The sequence below is a fragment of the Protopterus annectens genome, chromosome 8.part0 (assembly GCF_019279795.1).
Source record: "Protopterus annectens isolate FY-2018-M chromosome 8.part0, PAN1.0, whole genome shotgun sequence".
NCBI classification, from domain to species: Eukaryota; Metazoa; Chordata; order Ceratodontiformes; family Protopteridae; genus Protopterus; species Protopterus annectens.
This window is the reverse complement of record NC_056741.1, coordinates 1,635,374,346-1,635,398,572: the sequence shown is the minus strand read 5'-3', so window position 1 is coordinate 1,635,398,572 and position 24,227 is coordinate 1,635,374,346. Positions and strand designations below refer to the sequence as shown.

The window sequence follows — 24,227 nt, the reverse complement described above, 5'->3', positions numbered from 1 at the left end:
CCAGCTAAATGGTTTCTACCTAATTTACACAGAATAGGATGTAATTGTGCAAAATTGTGTTAATATGTGTTTGTTAAGCTCATCCAAAACTTCTTTTTTTGTTGCTCTAAAGTGGAATCTTTGAAAATTGAGGTAGATGTGCAGTGGTTCCATCAGTGTGGGTAGGCACTGTTACCTGGATGAATGGTTATTTTTGAGTCTTGTAGTGGATTGCTTATGTTTGCTTTACATGTTGAGTAGTTTGGGGAGTTATGCGTTAAAGTTTGTTTTGACATTAAAAATACTGTCACTACATACATTTTTAATAGTACTCTAAAATTGTTTTCGATTGTGCATATCAGACTGCTGCAATTTCCTGAAGTAGTTCACTTTAGAAGGATTAGCAATAATTTGTGCATTTTTTCTTAGCTTCAGATATAACTGGTGTTTGCTGTGATTTCTAGGGTATTGCTTCCAGTCTTTCTGTGCTTTATCTCTGCATTTTAGTAACTACAAAATATGTGAAGTTAGTCAGCACTTCAATACCTTTGGGATGTGACTTAGTGTACTAATGAATACAGATGAATCCTCCACAGGGCAGCTTATAATAGAGTGAGCCCCAGTCTACTGTAATAAAATGTGAGATTTCTGTATCTTGTCTGGCACTTACAAAGCTGCATGATAGTTTGACTAGGATACCAAGTAGCTAGAACTGGCAGCTGATCACTAAGGGAGTTGGGTGAACATGTACGGAGCTGGTAAGAAAAATGTGAAGAAGTATTTACTTATTAGCGTGAATATTTAGCCTAGCTTCCGAAAAAGACAGCTGTATAAAGTTCCTATGTAACAGTATGCTGTGAAGTTTATATTTGAGAGGACCAAGGAGTCTGTTTTTTCTTAATGGAGATATTTAAATTTAAGAAGTTCACCAGGTGTGTAATGGTTGCTGGTGGTAGAAAATAAATAGTGGCAGTAAATATTTTAGTGTTGCCAGAGATGGTAATTTGTATTGGTGACCGATTTGGTTCTCTTCCTGTTTGTGAATTACTGTTTGCTATGAATGTAGTTGATAACTTGTCATACTTTCTGATGAGGGTGAGGCCCCCTCTCCTGGTCTGGAACCTGTTTTTTTATCAAAAAATATTGCACTGTTTTGTATAAAAGATTAAAACAAATAGGATGCCTTTAAGCCGGGATTGAGTGATGGCCAATACAGAAGGGTGACATGTTTTAAACTGTGGCCATTTATTAATTACTTTGCATGTGCTCATCATTGCAAATCTGAGTTGTGCAGGTTGAGTATCACATGAAAGCATAAGCTGTTTAATAGGAAGTGCACAGGCTGTACACGACCTTGTAAGTACGGGTTTAGATGGGGGCGTGATTTGTTGTGGTTTGTGTGACAGGTCGAAGGTGTTTACCTTAAATTTAGTGGTAAGTGGTTCTAAGGGATGACCACCATATGAGGGTAAAAGTTATCTGGAATGTTGATCAATGTTTTAGGAGTACTAGTCAAAAAATAATAGCACTAGGTGGTGGTGTGGCCATAGTAGGCAGTACATAGTTGCTTTGTCAGTGGACTAAATTGTAAATTTATGTGGTTGTGTGATGGCTGTAGTTTTTGTAGATTACAAAAGTATTGTATAATTAAGGTTTATATATCCCTTTAGTAGGAGACAAACTGCTTGGTTGCATGAATTTAATTAAATGAATACGGACTGGGAACTAGAAGCATATATGTAAGATTTCATATATTACCACACTAGTCTTGTTGGGTTTTAAGAGGCATGAAGGTAATGATGTGAAAGAGGGTTGGGATCCAGAAATATAAATATAGTAGATTGCTGGAGACAGGTTTATTGCACGTAGGAGCAGAATGAACTGGGCAATACAGCCATGCTAGGTGGAGCTAATGATGTGAAAGTGGGATGGGATCCAGAAATATAAATGTAATAAAACTGCGGGAGACAAGGTTATTGTGGGTGAGAGGAGAATGAGCCAGGCAATACAAGCAGTGCTAGAGGGAACCAGTTAGTCTGTGCATCCGCAGAGGAGATGGACTGTGTAAATAAAGAAGTATTCAAATGAGACAATTCCATTTTTTAACAAATACTTTTTAAATTACGACTTAATACATAGGCAATCATACATTAACAGAAAAGAAAACAAACATATTAACATTTTTCTGGTTACATACATCATATTTAACATATCTTTTGTTTGTAACTGTCATCAGTCAAACATTATATACATTGCCGAATTCCTGTCTTGCCTTAAACCTCACACCTCCTCCTCACCATTATTCCTCATGTATTTTCCCACAGTTTCTATTTATTTCTATGCAATTTCATCCTTCCCTGTTCTAAAGATTCCTCTTCCAGTTCCTTTATCTGTTTTATAATAATCAGTACTTCAAATACAGTTGGTTTAGGCTTTGATTTACATTTTCTAGTTAGTGCTTTTTGGCAACCAACAGAATTAAACTTAATAAGGCCTTACTCTGTGTAGGTAATTCCAATCCCAAGTCCCAGCTCAAAAGAATAATTTCCTTAGTTACAACCATTTATTAACCCAATATTTTGAATTTTCAAAATATGCCAACTTGTTACACTCATAAAACATATGTTTCCAGGGATCTACTTTTAATTACTGAAAGCCCATAATATTAAACGTTATTTTCTCTAGACAAAAATAATGAAAATGAAAATCCTGAACTGCTTAGTTTTTCCCACGGCAAATTAACACTTGCCCAACATGGAGAAATATGTCCTTATCCCAAATCCCAACTGAGTTGATGTGTGTGTGTTTGCGTGTGTGTGTATGTATATATATATATATATATATATATATATATATATATATATATATATATATATATATAGATGGGGGGGCTGTGGGGGACACAGCACCCCACATGGGGGGGTGGAGGGTAGTTCTGGGCAAGTTACTTGCCCTGGAAAAAACTATGTGGTTCGGGATTTTCATTTTCATCTCGAGAAAATAATGTTCAATATCATGAGCTTTCAGTAATTGAAAGTAGATCCATTTTCAGTTACCTGTTTCTTCCCCATAACACCTCCAGCATTTGCATTCTACCTGAGGAAAAATTCTTTAAAATCTGCTTAGGATATAAAGATGCCTATGTAACCACTTCCAAGGAAAGTTCCTACACCTTCTGGACTTTGTCGCATACCTGGAAGCCATGCATATGTCCTCCCATTGTTCTTTTGAAATTGCTTTACTCATCTCTCTTCCTAATCTTTCCTTACCTCCTCTGACTAACTGTTATAGTTATTGTGCAATATTTTGTATTCTGTGCTAATAATCCTTTTCTTTAAGGCAGATTCTGTTCTAGAGTCAACTAGAAACTCTACCAGAGCAGGTCTTTCACTTAACATTTTCCTATCCCTTTCTCTTTGTCTGTAGCTAATAATCCTTTTCTTTAAGGCAGCTTCAACTAGAAACTCTACCAGAGCAGGTCTTTCACTTAAGATTTCCCTATCCCTTTCTCTTTGTCTGTACACTGATATCAATCCCTTGTAGGGAAGGCAGTCTCTAGCCTACAGTTCAAATGTCTTCTTGGCCTCATCCCACTCTATTGCTTTTTCTGTTCTAGTAATTTGCTCCCAATATCTTGTTTTCTTTGCAAGTTTTTCTACTAAATTCCAGCCCCTCTTGTCTACTTTCTATATCCCTACTTGCAGTTATCCCTATTGGCAAAATCTCCTTTTTCCATTCCAGTGTTGGCTTAGTTCATAGAATACCTTCTGCTACTTCATGAATATAATATTCTGCATGGTTGTTAATATTCCCATTAAAGATTTGTATCCAAAATCTCACTCTCTCTTTACTTCTTAAAATTCTCTTGCTTCATCATCATCCCTTTCCATTTTGAATTATAACCTTCTGCTTGTGTTATGTTTATGAGCCTTAACTGTGTAGCTCTACAGTATCCCTTCAAATTAGGTTATCCTAAATCAACTTTTTCTATTGGAAGGATCAACTTATCCCACTTAACTCTCGCTGTCTTCCCCTCCCAAAAAAATGCCTTCAACTCTTTATTAATTACTGTCCACAACTTCTACTCTGGTTGATAAAAATATGCCCGATCCGTATATAAAACTAAAGGAACTAAAAGTATTTGAATTGCTTTTTTCTTACTATCCATATCCATAAACAAGAGCTTCCAGTTTCTGAGTTGTTGTATTATCTTTTTAGACTCTTCCCAGATATCCTTAGGTGGCATAACGAAAGCTTTTTAAACCATATTCCTAAATACTTCATCTTATTGTGTTCTCATAAATATGGGTATTGGTGAGCCAATTTGTGTATGGGTATGTAATTTATATGTACAGCCTTTGTTTTATCTTTATTAATTTTATATCCTGAAAAGACACAAAACTGTCTCAAAATGTTAAACAGTGATATGTCCTTTTCAAGATTTACATGGTACAAAATAATATAATTTTCAAATAAAGCCAACATTTCTTGATTATCATACTATATCCTTGCATTTCTGTGTCCCTTATTTTCTTTGCCAATGGCTCTAAATATAAAGAAAATAACGAAGGACAAAGACGACACCCCTGCCTGGTTCTTCTGTTTAAACGCAACGTATCAGAGAGGAACCCTCCCACTCTAATTCTTGTCTTTGATCCCTCATATGTCCTTCTAATTAATATTATTATTGTACCATTGCCCTACTCATGACATCCCAACTTACTCTGTTGAAAAATGACTTCTCTTCATCAAAACCCACCAACAACAGCAGTATTTTTTTACATTCTGCAAACCTCTGGATCATTATTATTCTATTAATCTTGTCAAATGTTTGCCTCCCTTCCATAAAACCACACTAATCCATATCTATCAATTCTGGCAATACCTTTGACATTTTTTTGGCTAGTATAGACATAAACTGTAACTATTTGAAATGTCAAGGCTAAATGTCTGAAAGATCAGACTTGTATATAATAAGTCTGAGATGCCATTTCTCAGAATATTCCCATTTTATTGAGAAATGGTGATCTTAGAATTGGTATATATGATATGCTCTAGATAGCAGAGGAATGAAGGTCAGCAGGGCTAAGACAGAATATATGTGTGTAAATGAGAGGGAGAGTAGAGGAATGGTGAGGATGCAGGGAGTAGAGTTGGTAAAGGTGGACGAGTTGAAGTACTTGGGATCAACAGTTCAGAGTAATGGTGAATGTGGAAGAGAGGTGAAGAAGAGAGTACAGGCAGGGTGGAATGGGTGGAGAAGAGTGTCAAGAGTGATTTGTGACAGACGGGTACCAGTAAGAGTAAAAGGGAAGGTCTACAAGAGGGTAGTGAGACCAGCTATGTTGTATGGGTTGGAGATAGTGGCATTGACAAAAAGGCAGGAGTCAGAGCTGGATGTGGCAGAGTTAAAGATGTTAAGATTTGCACTCGGTGTGACTAGGATGGATAGGATTAGGAATCAGTATATTAGAGGGTCAGCTCATGTTGGACAGTTTGGAGACAAAGCAACAGAGACGAGATTGCGTTGGTTTGGACATTTGCTGAGGAGGGATGATGGGTATATTGGGAAAAAGATGCTAAGGATGGAGCTGCCAGGTAAGAGGAAAAGAGGAAGGCCTAAGATAAGGTTTATGGATGTGGTGAAAGAGGACACGCAGGCGGTTGGTGTGACAGAGCAAGATGCAGAGGATAGGAAGAAATGGAAAGAGATGATCCGCTGTGGCGACCACTAATGGGAAAAGCCGAAAGATGATGATGATGATGAGAATTGGTATATATAAGTTCAGGGGTACGAGGGAAGGGTTGCCCTCCCTTGCAAAAAGACGTTTTAAGGACAAGAGCGATTTTCAAGACTCGCTTTTCTCCATGTTTTTGGTCCTATTTTTTTACTTTTTTGTCACTCGGCACTTAAATTGCCAACATTTCAATAGGGAACCATTTATAAACACTTTCTAATCATGGTTTAAAATTGAAATGGGTTTATATGAAGCTGGGTGTGAGGAGCCTTTAATGTCTTTATGTCATACAGCCACCACAGCTTTCTTCCAAGACGTTAGTTTTCCCCTCCTTTTAAAATACAGTTAAACAAAATTTTCCATCTCTTTATCACTTTCTTCCCTCCTAACTTCTAAACTTCCAAGGAATACCATATGTTCCTTGAGACTTACCTGAAGATTGATTATGCAATACTGTTTTTATTTCATGTTCTTCTCGTAACTGTTGTTGAGCCTCACCAACCTCTAACTTTGGCATAATTACGTCTTTCATACATAATTCCATTTGTGCTCTTTCTTAATTTCCGCATCTCTCTGCTTTATACAAAGTTTCACAAAATTTCTGGAATATCTCTAATAACTCCACAATATCTCTGGTTACTTTTCTTGCTATATGCTCCCTAAGTTTGGCAAGAACCCATTCTACTTTCTGTTACCTAAGTTACTGTGTTAAAAGTGTTTGTGCTCTGGATTTATTATCAAAAAATAGTTGTTTAGCAGAAATCTTTGTAAACTCATGTATATTATCTGGATAATTACTTATTTTGCCTTTAGCACTTTGCATTTGCACCTCTTCTTGTTCTGTCAGATTCTCTCTTTTCTGCAATATCTTTACCATTGGTACCTCCTGTAAATTCCTAATACTTCTTCACCATGTTTTTCTGTTTTACTTCTACCCTATTTTTAAACTCCATTTTCATTTTATCCCACTTAGTAGCTATAATTTTTGAATATACTTCTATCTTTCCTAATAACTTTCAAATATTTTCCACTATTAATTACGTAAATTCCTCTTTTTAACAGGTAGGTAGGAAAGCACCAGTGTCTCATTTTTTACTTAATTACCCTGTAATTTCATCTTAGTTTTTATTAGTGCATGATCTGAAATAGTTACTGGATGTGTGTCTGAGCTTTCAACTAAATGCATATGTTCAAGTGAAATATAATTTCTGCTTAGTCAAGCCCAATTATTGTACCTTGGAAAGTAATATGTAAATTCCATCAGAGTTCCTACTACTGCATGCACATATTCCATACCAAATATTTTCACAGACTTCTTCAGAAAACTACCTTCTGTTGTTATAGTTTCCCTTCTAGGTCCTCTGAAACTTCCTTACTATTGCAAATCAAATTCCAGTGCCCTCCAATAAGTAATGAGACAGTTCTATTTTATTTGTTAATACAAACTGTTCCTTTTAACACCTAAGATACTTTATCACAAAATGCTATTTGTTCAGGTGTAGAACAGCTTCTACCCACCAATTTAAGTCAGCAAAGTGCAACTTCATAATGGAGAAGTGCATTACTAATTTAGATAAAGACAGTGGCAGTCTAACAAGGCACAATTTTACAAAACAGAAACATTCTACTAGTTCACATAGAGGAGGCCACTGCTCATTTCACTGAGAAGCAATTTCTGCATAAGTGATATGCTTACTAAACTGACAATGTGGTGCCTGAAGGGGGAAGATCTGCACTAAACAAGCTACTACTGGTGTCTGAATGCCACAGGTCATTGCAATTAGGCAATGCCATTAACATGGTGGTAGTACATACTGTTCAGGGAAAGCTCAACACTGGAAAGAAAACAGCAATGGACAATAATTAGAAGTTATGTACCTACCATAACGTTCCATGTTAGTTATCTTCTCTCGTCTTCTTTCTTGCTGGATGGGTTCGGAGCCGATCCTCGGCTCCGACTCGGCACTTGCTTAGCTTGAGAACTCCTTTTACCAGCTCGAGGCAACCCTATATCCCATGATGCAAGGCGGGACTACCTCAGATCTCGTTTGGTAGCTAACATACCCTGCTAAGGACTAACCTAGTAGAACTAGGAACACAAAAATTCCTAACAAAGGACTCTTCTATTGAAGACTCAGGAGGGAACAACCTGAGAAGAGGAAACTCTTCAAGATCTGTCCAGGCCAGGGGGAAGGAGGGAGGGACGCAAGAAAGAAGGCGAGAGAAGACAACTAACATGGAACGTTATGGTAGGTACATAACTTCTAAATGTTAAGTTGTCAATCTCGCCTTCATTCTTGCTGGATGGGACCGCGTCCCTAGCACCTGTATCCTGGGTGGCTCAATGGAACAGACTCTTGAGAACTGTGGAACCAAAACTGGCCCTGTCTCTGGAGGCCAAATCTAACTTGTAATGAGAGACAAAGGTATAAGGAGTGGCCCAAGTAGCTGCTGCACAAATGGTATCAATGGGTAGTCTATCCTGAAAGGCTGCAGAAGTGGATAGACTCCTGGTTGAGTGTGCTTTCGGTTTAGAAGGTAGTTGCTTGCCTCTGAGTGAATACACATAAGAAATGGTGGAAGACAACCATCTGGATAAGGTCACTTTAGAAACTGGGAGACCTTTCCTGTTTTCTGCATAGGAGACAAATAATTGGTCCGATTTCCTGAATTGTTTCGTTCTATGCAAATAGTACCTGAGCTGACGATGGACATCCAAAAAATGAAGCTTTTGTTCAGCTCTGTCAGAATAATTTGGGAAAAAGACTGGTAGATCGATGGATTGATTAATATTAGTTTGAGAAACAACTTTGGGGAGAAAGGACGGGTTCGTTCTTAAGGATACCCTGTCCTTGTGAAAAACCAAGTAAGGGGAACGGATGCAGAGAGCTTGAATTTCGAAACCCTTCTTGCTGAAGTGACAGCCAGTAAGAATATAGTTTTCCAGGTCAATAACTTCAAGGAACATGAGGCAGACGGTTCAAGGGTGGTAAAATCAAGGATGCTAACATTAAATTCAGATCCCATTGTGGAGGAGGATGTTTTATTGGCGGCTTCAGAAGAAAAACTCCTCTCAGAAAGGCTTTGCATAGCCTATGTGACATAATGTTATGATCTTGTAATCCAACATGATATTTGGAAATAGCCGCCAGTTGAACTTTGACTGTTGATGAAGAGGATCCTGACTGAAAAACTTCAGCCAGGAAATCTAAAACAGAATGCACAGGAGCAGTAAAGGGATCAATGTGCCTAGAGTTTGCCCAAATGGAAAAACGTCGCCACTTGCTAGCATACACTGTTCTGGTGGACGACTTCAAAGAAGCTACTAAAATATCTCTGACAGGATCAGAGATCATAGGAAGCCTGGCTAGGGAAGGAAGTGGAGCAACCAAGCAGTGAGGTTGAGAGAATGAATGGCCCGGTGCTGTTGACCCAACTGGTGGATCAAAAGATCCAGAACTGGGTCCAGATGCCAAGGCCGCACCAGGAGGTGACGATGCAGAGTCGGGAACCAAATTTGTCGAGGCCAGTAAGGGGCAATTAGAATCAACTTGGCCCTCAAAACGGTGGCTTTCTGAATGACTTGTGGAATCAAGGGAAAGGGAGGAAAAGCGTAAAGAAGTCCCCGGGGCCAATCCTGGGTTAGAGAGTCACTCAGGGTTGGCCTGGAAGGGGAAAGAGGGTGAAAAAGTCGGGGCACTTGTTTTGGGGAGTAGCAAAAAGATCGCAACAAGGAGTGCCCCACTTCAGAAAAATCTGGTCCACAATAGATTGATTGAGAGACCACTTGTGAGGCATGAGAATGGCTCTGCTCAGCCTGTCCGCCAAAAGGTTGGACCTGCCGGGGATGTGCGTTGCTATCAGAAACCGATGAGAGGAGATTGCCCATTGCCAAAGTCTGAGAGCTTCTCGACACAACGGATAGGACCTGGTCCCGCCCTGCTTGTTGATGTACCAGACCACGGACATGTTGTCCGTTTGTACTGCAATAGTCCCCGCGGGAAGAAAGTAGTTGAGGGCTTGCAACATTAAAAGCACCACTCTCATCTCCAGGACATTTATGTGCAGATGGTATTCTATGGGTTGCCACGTCCCGTGGACCATCCTGCCCTGATAATGCCCCCCCCACCCGATCAGAGAGGCATCCGTAGTGACTGTGGCAACAGGAGGAGGGGGAACAAATGGTCGGCCCTGGTGAAGGAGAGGGGAAGATATCCACCAGTTCAGATGAGCTCTGCACGATTGTGTGACTAAGATTTCGTGTTTCATCGGAAGACTGTGGAACGACCACTGAGTGAATAACATCCACTGCAGCAGACGCATGTGGAAGCGAGCCAGTGGTAGAAGAACAATGGCCGCAGCCATAAGATCTAGAACTTTCAGAATCAATCTGGCTTTGGCTTTGCTGCTCTGCAATAATATCCGAACGAATTTTTGGATGTCCAGAATTCTCTGATGTGTTAGTCTGGCTGACAAGTTGACGGTGTTTAATTCTGCGCCTATAAAGGTGATAGATTGGCAAGGCCGCAGAGAAGATTTTTCGAAGTTCACTGAAATTCCCAAACTTCTGCAAAGCTGCAGAGTGTAGTCTCTGGTCTGAAGAAGCTGATGCCTGGTGGTGGCGGAGAGGAGCCAGTCGTCCAAATAAGGAAACACCTGGAATCCTTGACGTCTCAGGTGAGCTGCGACCACTGCCATGCATTTGGTAAACACTCTGGGGGCTGAAGTGAGGCCAAAGGGCAGGGCTCTGAATTGATAATGACTGGTCCCTAGCCGAAAGCGGAGAAACCTCCTGGAGCGCCTGTGGATCTTTATGTGATAGTACGCGTCCTGAAGGTCTATCGAGCACATCCAGTTGTCCTTGCCCAGAAAGGGCAAAATGGACTGAAGTGTGACCATCCGGAATCTTGCCTTCTTGACAAATCTGTTTAGATTGCTTAGGTCTAGTATAGGTCTCCAATCTCCCGTCCTTTTGGGGACCAAAAGAATCTGGAGTAGACGCCGGATCCTACTTGGTCTGCTGGAACAGTCTGGATGGCTCTTTTGTAGGAGCTTTGTAACCTCCTGTTCTGCCAAATCCCTTTGACCGGGTGAGATGTCTGGAAGGGATTGGTGAGGTACGGGATACCTTTCGAAGGGGATTTTGTAACCCTCGGATATTATTGACTGTACCCACATATCTTGTGAAAGGGAACGCCAGGCTACTGGGTACAGCAAAATCCTTGCCCCGACTTCCTCCAAGGGTGGACAGTCGGGCAACACCTCAGGGATGCTGAAAGGGCTTCTCAGGAAGAGACTCCCTGTTGCCCTGGTTCTGAGGACCCCCTCTGCCCCTAGGGCGGCGTTTATTATTGTTACCCCCTCTGCCTCTGGGGGTAAACTGCCCACATGTGTCCGGCGCTGCTCCTTGGGCTTTGCGGAACCACATCTTTCCTCCCTTCTGACCCTTGGGGTAGGGTCTAGAAGGGGTGGAAAAATGGACTCCAACGGCAGAAAGAGTTTTGCCGTCCTGCTCACACCTGGTCAAGGTTTCCTTCACCTGAGGTCCGAACAAAGCCGAACCGTCAAAGGGGGTATTGGTGAAGGACGCCTTAAAGGGGTCCGCAAAATTACAAAGCCGCATCCAGGCTTGACGTCTAAGAGCCACTCCTGTGCCTGTGGCCCTGCTCGCCCCATCGGCTGCATAGGATATGAGCCGCATGGAGGAGTTAGTTAAGGAATTCAGGATTGCTAGCTGTGAGGCAATCTTTTCTTGAGCCCCAGCAGCAGAAGGATCCTGGACCACTTCACCTAGTTCCTTGAGAATATCTCTTTGAAGCCTGGTGAAGTGACAAAGGTAGTTCAGCGAACGCATAGCAAAGGTCGCTGAAGAAAACATCCGCTTTCCATACCTGTCCATGGTCCTAGAATCTTTGTTAGGAGGATGGACAGGTACTGAAGGATCTGCAAGTTCCTTCTTGGTGGCCGCTGCCACCACCATAGCATCCACAGAGACGCCCTTGGAAAGAAACTGCTTATCTGCAGGGGCCGTGATAAATTTGGATGGTCTCCTGGGAACTGGTTCCACAGAATCTGGAGCTGCCCACGCCTTCCGAGCCACTACCTGCATAAGTGGGTCAAAAGGCGGAGACACCCAGGAGGTGGAGGGTCGGGATCCAAAAGCCTCCAGGTATACCGACTCATCCTCGGAGGGGTCAATGGAGGGCCAATTCCCCCTCTGTTTGAGGAGCTCAAGGATGTCTGAAAAGGAGACATCCTCAGAGGGGGACCGTGGGGAACCCTCTGACTCATCTAAGTTGGTATCAGATGTTGTAGACTCAGGGGAGTCTGTGTGTTTCCTCTTACACGTCCTCTTCCGAGGAGGTTCCCCTGCAGGATCAGGAGAAACCTCGGAAGAGGAAGATATTCCCAATGGGGACACCTGGGGCGATGGATCCCTGGGCCTGGGAGCAAGAGGCTGGCAAGAGGCGTCTACAGGCACCGAAGAGGGAGGAGCTAATGGGATGGACCGTTGACCTGGCTCAGGTGCCAGGACACTCCTCATCACCTCAAAGGCTCCCCTCCCCGGGAGGCCGGAATATTCCCGTTCCGAGGAAATAGGAACTCCCGGCTCCACTGAGAGGGAAGGCTCCGAGGCCGATGTCGGTGCCGAGCTTACCAAAGCCGAAGCCCCAAGAGGGAGAGCGGGGTCGGACAAGGGTCCGATGCCACTAGCCCCCTCGGAGCCGACAAGGGAAACTCGACGACCGGATCCCTCCAAGGAAGGTCTCATGGAAGAGATCGGAGCCGAAGACGACGGAGCCGAAGAGGGATGTATCGGTTCCGGCACTGACACGGTCGCTGTCCCGAGAAGCTCCGGCTCCGAACTCTGGAGGGGAGTCGGAGGAGGAAGTTCAAGGGGTAAAGCAATAGCCGAAGTCTGCTGAGACGGGCTATGGAGCATTTGGGCTAGTGCCTGCGACTTCAACAGTCTGCTTACCACCCTCTCTAAATCGTGGTCAGACAGCCTGGAAGATCTCGAAGATCGGCTCCGATGACTCCGCTCCGACAAAAGAGGAGACCCCGGAGCCGAGTGGATACTCTCCAACGGAGGGGACCGAGATCTCTTCCTGGATGAAGTCATCGGAGCCGATGTCCCCTGAGTTCCAGATGGAGCCGAAGGCTTCTCGGCTCCGATACTGGATAATATGTCGGCTCCAGCCGGAGCCGACAAGGCAACAGTAGATTGGGTGTCGGAACCGATCGGAACCAACACTACTACTTTAGAAGAAGAAAGATCGGCTCCGGCCGGAGCCGATCTCGACTCCGAAGGAGTCGGAGCCACCGGAGAAGGCTTAGAAGCTGTAGCCTGAACCTTCGGTGGCTTAGAAGGTTTGCTAGACCCAGTTTTAGTGGGTGAACCTTCTGGCTTTAGTAAGCCACGGAGGATCAATTTATTCCTCCTTTCCTGCAGGACTCTCTGGCTAAAAGAATGACACAAAGCACAGGAGTCCTGCAGGTGCAAAGGCCCCAGGCAGTAAACACAAGAAGCGTGACCGTCTGTCAGAGACATTTTCTGACAGCACGAGTCACACTTCTTGAAGCCTGAGACCTTGCCTTCCTTAGACATAGTCCAAGAAGAAATAATACTCACACACACCCCAAACAATCACACAATTAATCCCAACAAACACAGACACACAGGTAGGGATTAAGAAGGGGGCCTAGGCCTAACTGAGAAAATCTTTAAATTTTTTATAAAAACTAGAAGATTTTAACTAAATGGGGAAATAGGGTGGGCTGTAGAAACACTACACTCTATAAAAAGGAACAAGGGAGAGATAAAACCCTGACTAAGCTTTTGAAAATTCCAACTTACCTCGGCTGGCAAAAAGGAGACCTCTTTCGCAAAGCGGCAAACGAGATCTGAGGTAGTCCCGCCTTGCATCATGGGATATAGGGTTGCCTCGAGCTGGTAAAAGGAGTTCTCAAGCTAAGCAAGTGCCGAGTCGGAGCTGAGGATCGGCTCCGAACCCATCCAGCAAGAATGAAGGCGAGATTGACAACTTAACATCAACATTTAAATTATTGGAAGAGAAAATAAGGAACCCTGCTGCATAGAATGGATACTGTAAAAATGATTAAGTCCCAGAAGAAGTTATTTGCAAAGGCATGAACTGACAGATAGCAAGGATAAGTCCTTAAAAAAGTTTTACATTATTTCTGACAAAATTCTTTGGAATAGCAGAAAGACAAAACAAGAGAACATAGGGGATGATTAAGGAAGAAGGTAGATGGTAAATTACTCTGACTGAGACATATATGATGGCTTACAATTTTAATCAATGGGTAAGAGAAAGACTGTTCAGATAAGAAAATGGAAAGTAAGATGCAGTCTGGTACAAATGTCTTGAAAATGACCAACGATTAAGTATTTCAACAAAGCAAAATAAGAATGCATGAGAAGTAGAAACCCATGTAGGCATTTGGAATTATAAATAAATCTGGAAACTGAGGTCTGTAAATGGAAAGCAGTATAATCATTTAAGGAATCTTGCCTGAAAAAAATGAAAGTTACATACTTACTGTACAGATAGGTCTGGATTGGCAATTCCATCTTAATCTGACTATGGCAGGACTTACCACTAGGGATGCCTTTCCAAAAATGATTTACTTTTCTATGTAAAGGGCTTTTTACCTTGAAAAATAAATTAATGGCCATGGCACCCCTGTTCAAAGCTGCTGGAGAAGCGGCATCCCATGTGGATGGTGTTCTACATCTGACCATTTGATTTGTAGGCTTTCTGATCTGTCCCATCCATGGTCTACCTGATTCTTTGTCTAGATTGTGAGATAGCAAGATGCAGGAAGCCCATAAATTTTAAACAGTAAAGTGGATATGGTGGCACAATGGAAAGAGCTGCAGAAGTTATAATCAGAGTTAGGACATTTTTTAATCCTTGGCAAGCAATCAGATAAAGGCAGCGGCCAGAAATGCTGGCGTACTTTACTGTGGCTGGTTTGTAACTATGTGTTCATAAGAAATCGAACTGAAACACATTACTGTGGCCTTTACTTTACTTTATTACTATGGACATCTGAGATGGCACATAGTGTGCCTTAACTGGCCTAGGTAAATCAATGTTGTTCTTATGTAGATAAAGGAAATACAATCCTTGAGCCATCTGGCTAAAGTCACCTTGCTGACTGGTTTGCCAAAAATTGTATTAGAAAAGGAAAGAAATAGCTGGACAGATTTTCTTATGTCTTTCATTCTGTGAAGAGATAAACATAACTGTCTATGAACATCTAGAAAAAAGTATAGGCAGTAGTCACCTTTGTTTGTAAAGTTAGGTAAGAGGACTGGCAACTCAATAGTCTGACTGATATTGGATTTCTGAGACTACTTTAGGTAGAAAGGAGGGAATTGCTCGTAAGGAGACTCTTTGTGAAAGATCAGGTAAGGTGGCCTACATGATAAAGTTTGAATTTCTGAAAATCTCCGAGCAGAGGATTATAGCTACTAAAAATAAACTTTTCCATGACAAATATTTTAGAACACAATTTTCAGGTGTTTCGAAAGGGGAATGAACAATGGTCTGTAATGCTAGATTTAAATCCCAAGGTGGAATTGGGTCCTTAAAGGGAGGTTTTATCAAAAGTGTCCTTTTTAAGAAGGATTTAAAAAGTTTGTGGGAAGCTAAGGGACATTCTCCAAAACCATTATGGAAATTCAAATTTGCCGCTAGTTGAATTTTAATAGTATAAGGTGAAGCCCCTGTACAGAAGAGAGAGGCTAGGAAGCCTAATATATTATCAACAGATGCAGAAAGGGGGGGGGGTCGATATCCATTTCTCAAGTCCATATGGTAAATCTCTTCCATTTACTAGTGTATAATTAATGGGTGGATGGCTTGTGAGAAGCTATTAGAATGTGGCGCACAGGGGAAGAGAGATTAATTCATCTTGCAATTAGTGAAACTGGAGGAACCATGCTGTCAGCTTAAGGTTCAAAATATCTGGATGAACTAGTCCCTCTGAATGGGACAGAAGGTCTGGAGCTGGGTCCAGAATCCTAGGTTGTTGAATTAGATGAGGCCAAAGAAAAGGGAACCATATCTGCCAAGGCCAAAAGGGTGCAATGAGGATTATTTTACTCTTCAACTTCAGTGACTTCTGTATGAATTTCAGGATTAGAGGAATAGGGGAAGGTGTATAGTAGTCTGGGGAGCCAAATGTGGAGAAGAGCATCTCTGGGTGATTCCCCCAGAGGGGGGATTAGGGCAAAGACGTTGCTGCACTTGTTTAGGTTGCAGCAAGGCTTGCCCCATTGATGGAAAATCCTTTTTGCCACTTTTGGATTGAGAGACCACTGATGAGGCATGAGAATACATCTGTTCAGTTTGTCCGGTATTACACAGATTTCCCCAGAATGTGTGTTGCTTTCAGAAAGCAATTGGAAAAGATCACCCACTGTCACACTCTTAGGGCATCTTGACAAAGGAGGTACAATTTCATTCCTCGTTTGTTGATGTACCAAACTACTGACATATTGTCTGTTTGAATTGCAATCGTTCCCAGAGGAAGAGCAGTTTAAATGGCTTGCAACGCAAGAAGCACAACTCTTAGATCCAGAACACTGGCATGCAAGTTGGCCTCTAAGGAGGACCAAGTGCCTTGGACAGTCTTGCCCAGAAAATGCCCCCCACCCTATCTGGGAGGCATGCGTGATCACTATGGCCTTGGGTTCTAAAGGGGTGAATAGGCAGCTTAGAAGAATCTCTTTGGAAAGTATCCACCAAGCTAGATCTTTTTCTGCAGTGGTTAGTGATCAAAATCTGCTTGATATGGAATGGTGTAAAAAGGACCATTGAGAAGCCAAAAGCCACTGTAGAATTCTCATGTGTTACCTCACTAAGGGTACTAGAGTTATAGTTGCTGCCATGGAGCCCAGAGCCTGTAGGATTAGATGAGCAGATACTTTCTTGCTCCTTTGAACCTGTGTTCTGATTCTGTGAAGCCTTTCTGGAGGAAAGGAAGCTACAGTCATTGTATTTAGTGTAGCCCCTACAAACTGTAAAGTTTGAGCTAGAGTCAACTGGGATTTTTCTTAGTTTATTGTTATTTCCAAATAAGCACAGGTCCAGAGAACAAAGTCCCTTGTTTTTATCAGATGATGACTAGTCAGAGCATTGATGAACCAGTCGTCCAAGTATGGAAACACCTGGAATCCTTGCATTCTCAAGTGAACTGTTACTGCTGCCATGCATTTGGTGAACAGTCTGGGCTCTGTGGTGAGTTAAAAGGGCAGTGCCCTGAATTGGTAATGGCCGTCTCCCAGACGGAAGCATTCTGCTTTATCATTTGTCCATATTTATATGGTAATACGCATCCTAAAGATCTACTGAGCACATCCAGTCATCCTTCTCTAAGAAAGGAAGTATGGACTGTACAGTGAACATCTGGAACTTGGTTTGATAAACTGATTTGTTCAGTGTGCTTAGATCCAAAACTGGTCTCCAGTCCTCATGTCTGTTTTGGCACTAAAAATAATCTTGAGTAAGTTCCGGATTCTATTCGGTCTGGTGGGACTTCCTGGCTGACTCTTTTTTTCTAGCAGCTTCTGAATTTCTATTGCTGCTTCTTCCCCCTGACTGGGTGGAACACTGGGGATGTTTTTGCATATGGGGAGAAAGAGAAAATGGAACTGAATAACCTCTGGAAATGATCTTCTGCACCCAGGTATCACAAGTTATTCTTAGCCAGGTGTCTTGGTGCAGGGGATAAGCACCCCCTGACAGCTTCCAGAGGAAGACAATTGGACCTCCATTCAGGAGTACTAATAGGGTTTCCCTGGGAAGAAATCCTTGGAACCCTGGTTCTGCAGGCCACTTCTGCCTTACGGGCGACATTGTAACTGGCTTCACATGTGCCCTGGAAAGGCCCCTGAGACTTTCTGAGCCACATTTTTCCACCGCTCCTATGATTCCTGGAAAAGGATCTTTGGAGAGTGGAAAAACATACTTCTATGGCAGAAAGGGTCTTACCATCCTTCTCACACCTGGATAACGTTTCCTTAACTTGGGGCCAAACAGAGATGATCCATCAAAATGTGCATTGACGAATGACGGCTTAAATGGCTCTGCAAATTCACAGACATGCATCAAGGTGTGTTTTCTTATGGCTACTCCTGAACCCACTGCTCTGGTGGTCCCTTCAGCTGCATGGGCAATGAGCCTCATGGACGAGTTTGACACAGACTTCTGGGTAGCTAAATGGGAAGCCACTTTCTCTTGTACTCCCTCAGAGCTAGACCCTGCTAGGGTTTTCTGATAGCTCCTTGATCAGATCCCTTTGAAGTCTGGTAAAATGTGTCAGGAAGTTCAAAGACTTTAAAGCGAAGGTAGATGAAGCATAAACCATCTTCTCAAATCTATCCATCACCCGAGACTCCTTGTTGGTTGGACGGATGGAGGAACTCTCCTCAGCAAGCTCCTTTCTGGTGGCGGCTGCCAGGATCAAGACATCTACGGGTAAACCTTTGGCCCACAATTGCTTGTCCTCGGGGGTGGATAAAATTTTGTCCGGTCTCTTGGGAATAGGTTCAATGGTGTCTAGTGCCATCCCTGCCTGCTACAAGATCAAATGAATGAGGTCGTCAGTGGGCACAGTCACCCAAGAGGTAAACTGGCAGGTACCAGAAGTCTGCAAGTACAGCGACTCCACCAAGGAAGGATTTTGGGACTTCCAGTCACCCCTCTGTTTCAAAATTTCTAAGATGTCTCCAAAGGAGACATCATCAAGGGATGACCTTGAGGACACTTCCCCCTCATCAAAATTGGTGTCTTCTGTGACTGATTCCTCTGGGGAACCTAAGCGCTTCCTCTTGCACTTTTTCTTCTGAGGAACCTCCTCAGGGGGATAGTCTAGGGAGGTATCAGAAGAGGATAGAATCTGAATCTGTGGGTCCTGTGGATTTGGTACTTCCTGCCCCAGTGGAGAGACAGGTCAAATAAGCAAGTGTGAGGATGGACTATGCTCTGAGGAGGGAGGGACTAACTGTGTGACTGCTGTGCACAAAGCCCTCTCCATTGCCTCAAAGGCTGATCCCCATGAAGAGGGAAGAAACCGCGAAACCAAGAAGGACTGCCTCAGAACTTTGTTCATTCCCAACTCCAATAAGACAGCCCCTGAGACATAAGCAGGGGTCGAACTGAACCATACCAAAGCTCCAAGGTGCAGGGATGGCTCCAAAAAAATTGGAATTGACCCCGGCTCCTTGGAGCTAACAGGACAGATATGGCTCTGGGAAGTCTCCAGATTTGACAGAGCTCAGGGTAATAATTGGTTCCAAAGGGAGAGAAATCACTGGAACTAATACAGTTGGCACTGGATGACTCAGAGCTGAAATCTCTAAAACCTCAGAGAAGGAGTAGTTAAGGGGGTAAAGGCTGAATTGGTTCTGAGACCCAAAGGGGTCAGAGCAACGGGAAGTCCTGTAAGTCCTCTCGCCACAGAGTTTTATTCTCCACATCAACTTCTGTGAGACTTTTGGTGAAATGGATAGAGGCCTATGAAGGTGATTCAGGTCTCTGTAAAAAGACCTTAGGGAATTCGCTAGCAAAAGGGTCAACAGATGGTGAATAAACCACTCTTGGCAAATCAAATTGTTGAATTGTCTGTACCAAGGTACTTGGTGTCAAAGAAGAAGAAGAAGTGGTGAGCCGTTTTTTCTGAGCCAGTATTTGAATTTCTTGTCGTACCAAAGATTTTGATGTCACGGTCTTAGAAGCTGAAACAGTTGTTGGTACCAATGATTTATTTTCCGGTACCAAAGTTTTTGAGAGAGAATCTGTCAGATCTGACATACTTTGTACAGCTGAGGATTTGTGCTTCTTGAGAGTCAGTGCCAAGGGGGATGACAGAACTGACAAGCTATTCTTTTTGGTCTTTTCTAAAGATGATGAAGAATAAGAAAAAGGGGAAGAAATATCGGTTTTACTCTATTCAGCAGCCATGGCTTCCCCAAAGGCTGAAAGAATTAAGCCCTTCAATATTAATTTATTCTTTCTCTCAACTACATCTCTGTGGCTAAAGCTGTGGTAAATGCTACAGTCTTCTTGAAGATGTACAGCACCTAAACAATAGACACACAACAGATATGAGTCTGATATTGGAATTTTGTGGCCACACTTCTGGCATTTTGTTAAGCCAGAGCGGCCTTTGCGTTTGTCTGCCATAATGATGGAGGATGTTAGAGAAACAAACACCAAATTTCTACGTAACTAGTGACAGGAGCAATAAAACTGAGATAAGAATACTAAAAAGAGATTTTTTTTTAAGAAAGGGAAATCGGAAAGAAAGAAAAGAAAAAGGAGACTGTCAGCAATGATAGCTTCAGGTACACAGAAGTGTATGGAGAGAGCAGAACAGAACACTCTAAAGAAAGGGGAGTACTTTTTTTTTGTTTTAGTAAATAAAGATGAAGAAGGAGGAGGGGGAACTATCAACAATGATATTGTCAATACACGTAAGTGTATGGGAAGGGGCTATCAACAATCATAGTAAATGTACACTAACGTAAGGAAAGGTAGAGAATGAAAGAAGAGATTTTTAAGGATAGTATGCTACTCCAGAGAAAAGGGGAAAAAAAGATAGTGAATATTTTAATAAGAAATATTAATAAAATGAACATAGCTCGAGAGCTGAGGCAGATGCGTCTGTCATGAAAAGTGGTAACTGAGAGAGGGGATTATGGGTAAGGGCGAAGCTCAAGAGTTTTTGGCCTGCATGAGCTGTAGTAACAGCAGAGTCATTTCCAAATCTGAACTGAACCCAGTCATCAAGGATAAAATGAAAATTGACAACATCAGATCAGTCATTACTCTGCCTCTGCAAGACTAGTGTACATTTGTGTAAAGAATATTTGAATATTTTGGCCTTTTTATTATAATAAGACATCTAAAGTGAACACAGTCCACAAAGTGAATAAACGTGACTTATCGCTGCTGTTGTTTGATCATTGTTAAACAGTCATTGATTAGGCATTGTAGAAGCTATGTCACACAATGTAGCATATTTGCTGAAATCAGTGTAAAGCAATCCTTGCTATTGCTTACGCTTGTCTGTGTGTGTGTGTGTGTGTGTGTGTGTGTGTGTGTGTGTGTGTGTGTGTGTGTGTGCGTGTGTGCGTGTGTGTGTGTGTGTGTGTGTGTGTGTGTGTGTGTGTGTGTGTGTGTGTGTGCGCACGCGCGCATGTGTGCATGTGTGTATTTGAAAAATCAATTGAGAGGGATCTGGCTTGTCAGGGGATACTGAAAGTATGCACATAGTGTCTCCGGGTAGCAGTAAAAAAAGTCAGCTAGAAACTTTCAAAAATGAGGCATAAAATATACCACCAAACATCTAAACTCTCGTAAATTCTGAGGGGGTGCCACTCAAGCTACATAACTGGATATGCTTAGCAGGAATCTGTGACCTGGGCCCTACTTAGTCTAAAACAGGTCCTGCTTATCCTGCAAAATGGTGTATAAGGATAAAGCTCAAACTGCAATGCAGGTGACCCTGGTTAGATGAGTAGCTTAGGCTTCTGTGGTGCTGGCAGGGAAGGATGGGTGTGCCCATCCAAGGAGGGGTGGACTCATATGCACTACGCACAAAATGCAGTTAGATTTTTCCAGATGGAGACTGGGAAAACAACTGCACAGTGCTTTCTGAAGGTGGATGGTGCAGCCTGCTGATGTCAGCCCCTCAAGGAAGTGAGGGTTGGTTTGCCCCGGTTTACTCACTGCAAGCCCCACCCATGGGATGACAGTGGGGTGCATGCTGGTTGAAGAGGAAAAAGCACTACTAGCAGTAGTGTGACATGGACCTAGAATGCCTTGATCTCCTTGCCTATCAGACCCTTTATCCGAATATGTCTGAGAAAGCCCAGTAAAGGTAGGCAGACCCATAGGCAGAAGATAGGTCTTGGGGTCCACTGGTAGCCAACTATGGGAGGAAAAAAGAAAGCCAAAGAAAGAAGAAAAGAAAACAGTGAAAAAAATCATCAATGAAATTTCCCATGTCTTGCAACTGGCTGAAGTATGGAAAGACACTGTCCAGATCACAAGTTTGAACCCTGAAACAGTACCTTAAATTGACTTTGAAAGTAGCAATGTCTACCTTAATGTGACCTAAGTTTCATCTTGTGCTAAGTGCTGAATGAGAACAAGTATCTATAAGATGATGATGATCAAGGACTCTATCTGATATCAACTAACATAGCAAAACAACTAAACTCCTCCTCTGTGCAGCACAGCAGGAAGTGTAGAATCAGTAGAGTCCCATGTAATCAGCACCAGGTAATAGAATCCTCTGAATTCATACAAAAATAGATTCATGGACAAGATCTGCTGTAAGAGATTACAGTGTTTGCAGACAGTTTCAGCTAATGCTTAAGCAGATTCTGCATGTAGTCTGAACAGGAGAGGATGACAGATGTTACACAAGCAAGTGCCATATTCAAAAGTACATTATACTTCAAGTTAAAACTGGAAGGTAAGATGGAAGCTGTGATACAATCACATGGAGATACCACCAGCTTAAAGTTAATGTAAGCTACTGTGCATACCTCTCAACTGTCCAGAATTTCACCTCATATTTTTGCCCTGTCCATCATAACATTTGTGGTTCTCTAGTAAATCACTGAGGACTGAGGTCACTAAATAATATTTGAGTTTCAGACTTCATTTCCTTCAGAAAAATCATGGTATCATGGTCATGAAGGAAATGTTATTCTAGCAACTTTCTAGGAATATAAAAGCAATATTTAAAATATGTCCCTGATATTGGTCATTTCTCCCACTAATATTTTTGGCTTTGTCCAGAATTCTTGTGCTTCGAGCTAGACAGACTTACTAGTGTGTAATCAGTTCTGCCTGTGGTGTGAACATGAAACATGAAGACTAGTAGAAGGTCTGCCCTTGTACAATAGTGTAATTCTAGAAACACAGTCATAAAGAATAAGGCACCACAAATTCAGGCACTATTTCATGATAATAAGGAGATAACTTCATTCCACCTGTGATTAGATTAGAAATCAGGTTGGAGAGCTCACACGAGCTAATACAAAATTTACAAGGAAGTCAAGTGCAGGTTCTGACAAAGCTAGCATAGTTTTAAAGACCAAAAAATTACAAATTCTGTTTATACAAATATATAATTATATATATATAACATACATATATATATATATATATATATATATATATATATATATATATATATATACACATACATATATAGTTATAGTTAAAGTTATAGTACAGAATTAAGAAAGCCAAGAAAACTAATATCTGTAACCAAGCAGGACAGTTTCAGGCATAAGTGGAAACAAGAATGACAGTTTCACCTAGAATGCTTGTAGAAGAGTTGAGGGAAATGCATTAAAATACAATGAGGTTGAGACAGTCATTCCCATATAGAAAATTCCACTCATATAACTTGAGAAGCTTCAGGTCAATACATTAGCTTTGAGTTCTGCCTCAAGTCACGTCATTGTGGTCAGGTCAAGCTCAATGCTCAGCCCTGCCTAAAACATGACAACCTACATGGTGAAGTGGTTGATGATAAACCTGACAGTTCAGGCTTGGTGTGAAAGAAAGGCCTTGAAGACATATCAGGATGGAGAGGTTCGAGGCTGAATAAGCAACCACAGTCTACCCCTGCATTCTTGATGTTCAACCTGAGACAAAGGCTGAAGTCTACATAGGTGTCAACACCAATAAGGATTGACTTCCAAGATGGCTGCTTAATTTCAGCTCTCCCAGTGTAAAAACAGATACTCAGAAAAGAGAGCCAACAAATTTGTCTTTTTGGGTAAATTTCAGTTAACTGGCTAGTTACTGCCTGGATGCCAGCAAAGAAGAAATTCAAAGAATCTGAAAGAAAATCAATCACAAGACGTAAGGAGAAAACACTGGCTGGGAAGAATCCTGCAGCTGTTCAGCAAAAAGCAGTTCAAGTTCCAGCTTTGGTGCAAGGCATGACTTCCAGTAACCTAGAAGAAAAAATAAGTCAAATGTGCTCAGAGCTGATTAAAATATATTGAACCACTGAAGGAGTATATCAATTCAAATAACAAAAGGCTGGAAAAATGGAAGAAGCTTTAAACAGACATTTAGATGAGCAGATCACACTGCAAAAATCAGAGGATGACATTAAGAAAAGTCTGTCTGAGTATGAGACTGCTCAAGAAGAGAAGTTTCAAAAATTGGTAGAATTAGAGTACAGAGCAAATAAGGAAAACAGAGATTTCCTGCTGTACCAAAAAATTGAAAGGAACAGAATAGTAATTTTATGAAAGCACAAATAAGCATTAATTGAAAAGACACACTGCGTGCATGCTCTAAACCTGGCCATGACAGAGCAGCTAAGACCTTTAATAGTAAAGACACAATCCTACCAGCAGAAATAACTGATTCTGTCCAAACTGGCAAAAGGACAAAAAACTAAAAGTTGGAGACACTAAAGTGTTTGCAGAAAATGATT

General features: G+C 41.9%; 1 protein-coding gene across 1 annotated transcript in view; it reads right to left on the bottom strand.

Annotated features, from left to right (window-relative positions):
* LOC122808522 (protein Aster-B-like) overlaps positions 1–6,234 on the bottom strand; it is a 1,382,984-nt gene extending 1,376,750 nt beyond the window's left edge. Inside the window, exon 1 of the mRNA XM_044079476.1 lies at positions 6,150–6,234. Within this exon, the coding sequence (XP_043935411.1) occupies positions 6,150–6,234 (85 nt within the window). The remainder of the gene's footprint in view (positions 1–6,149) is intronic.
* Positions 6,235–24,227: the final 17,993 nt, after the last annotated feature.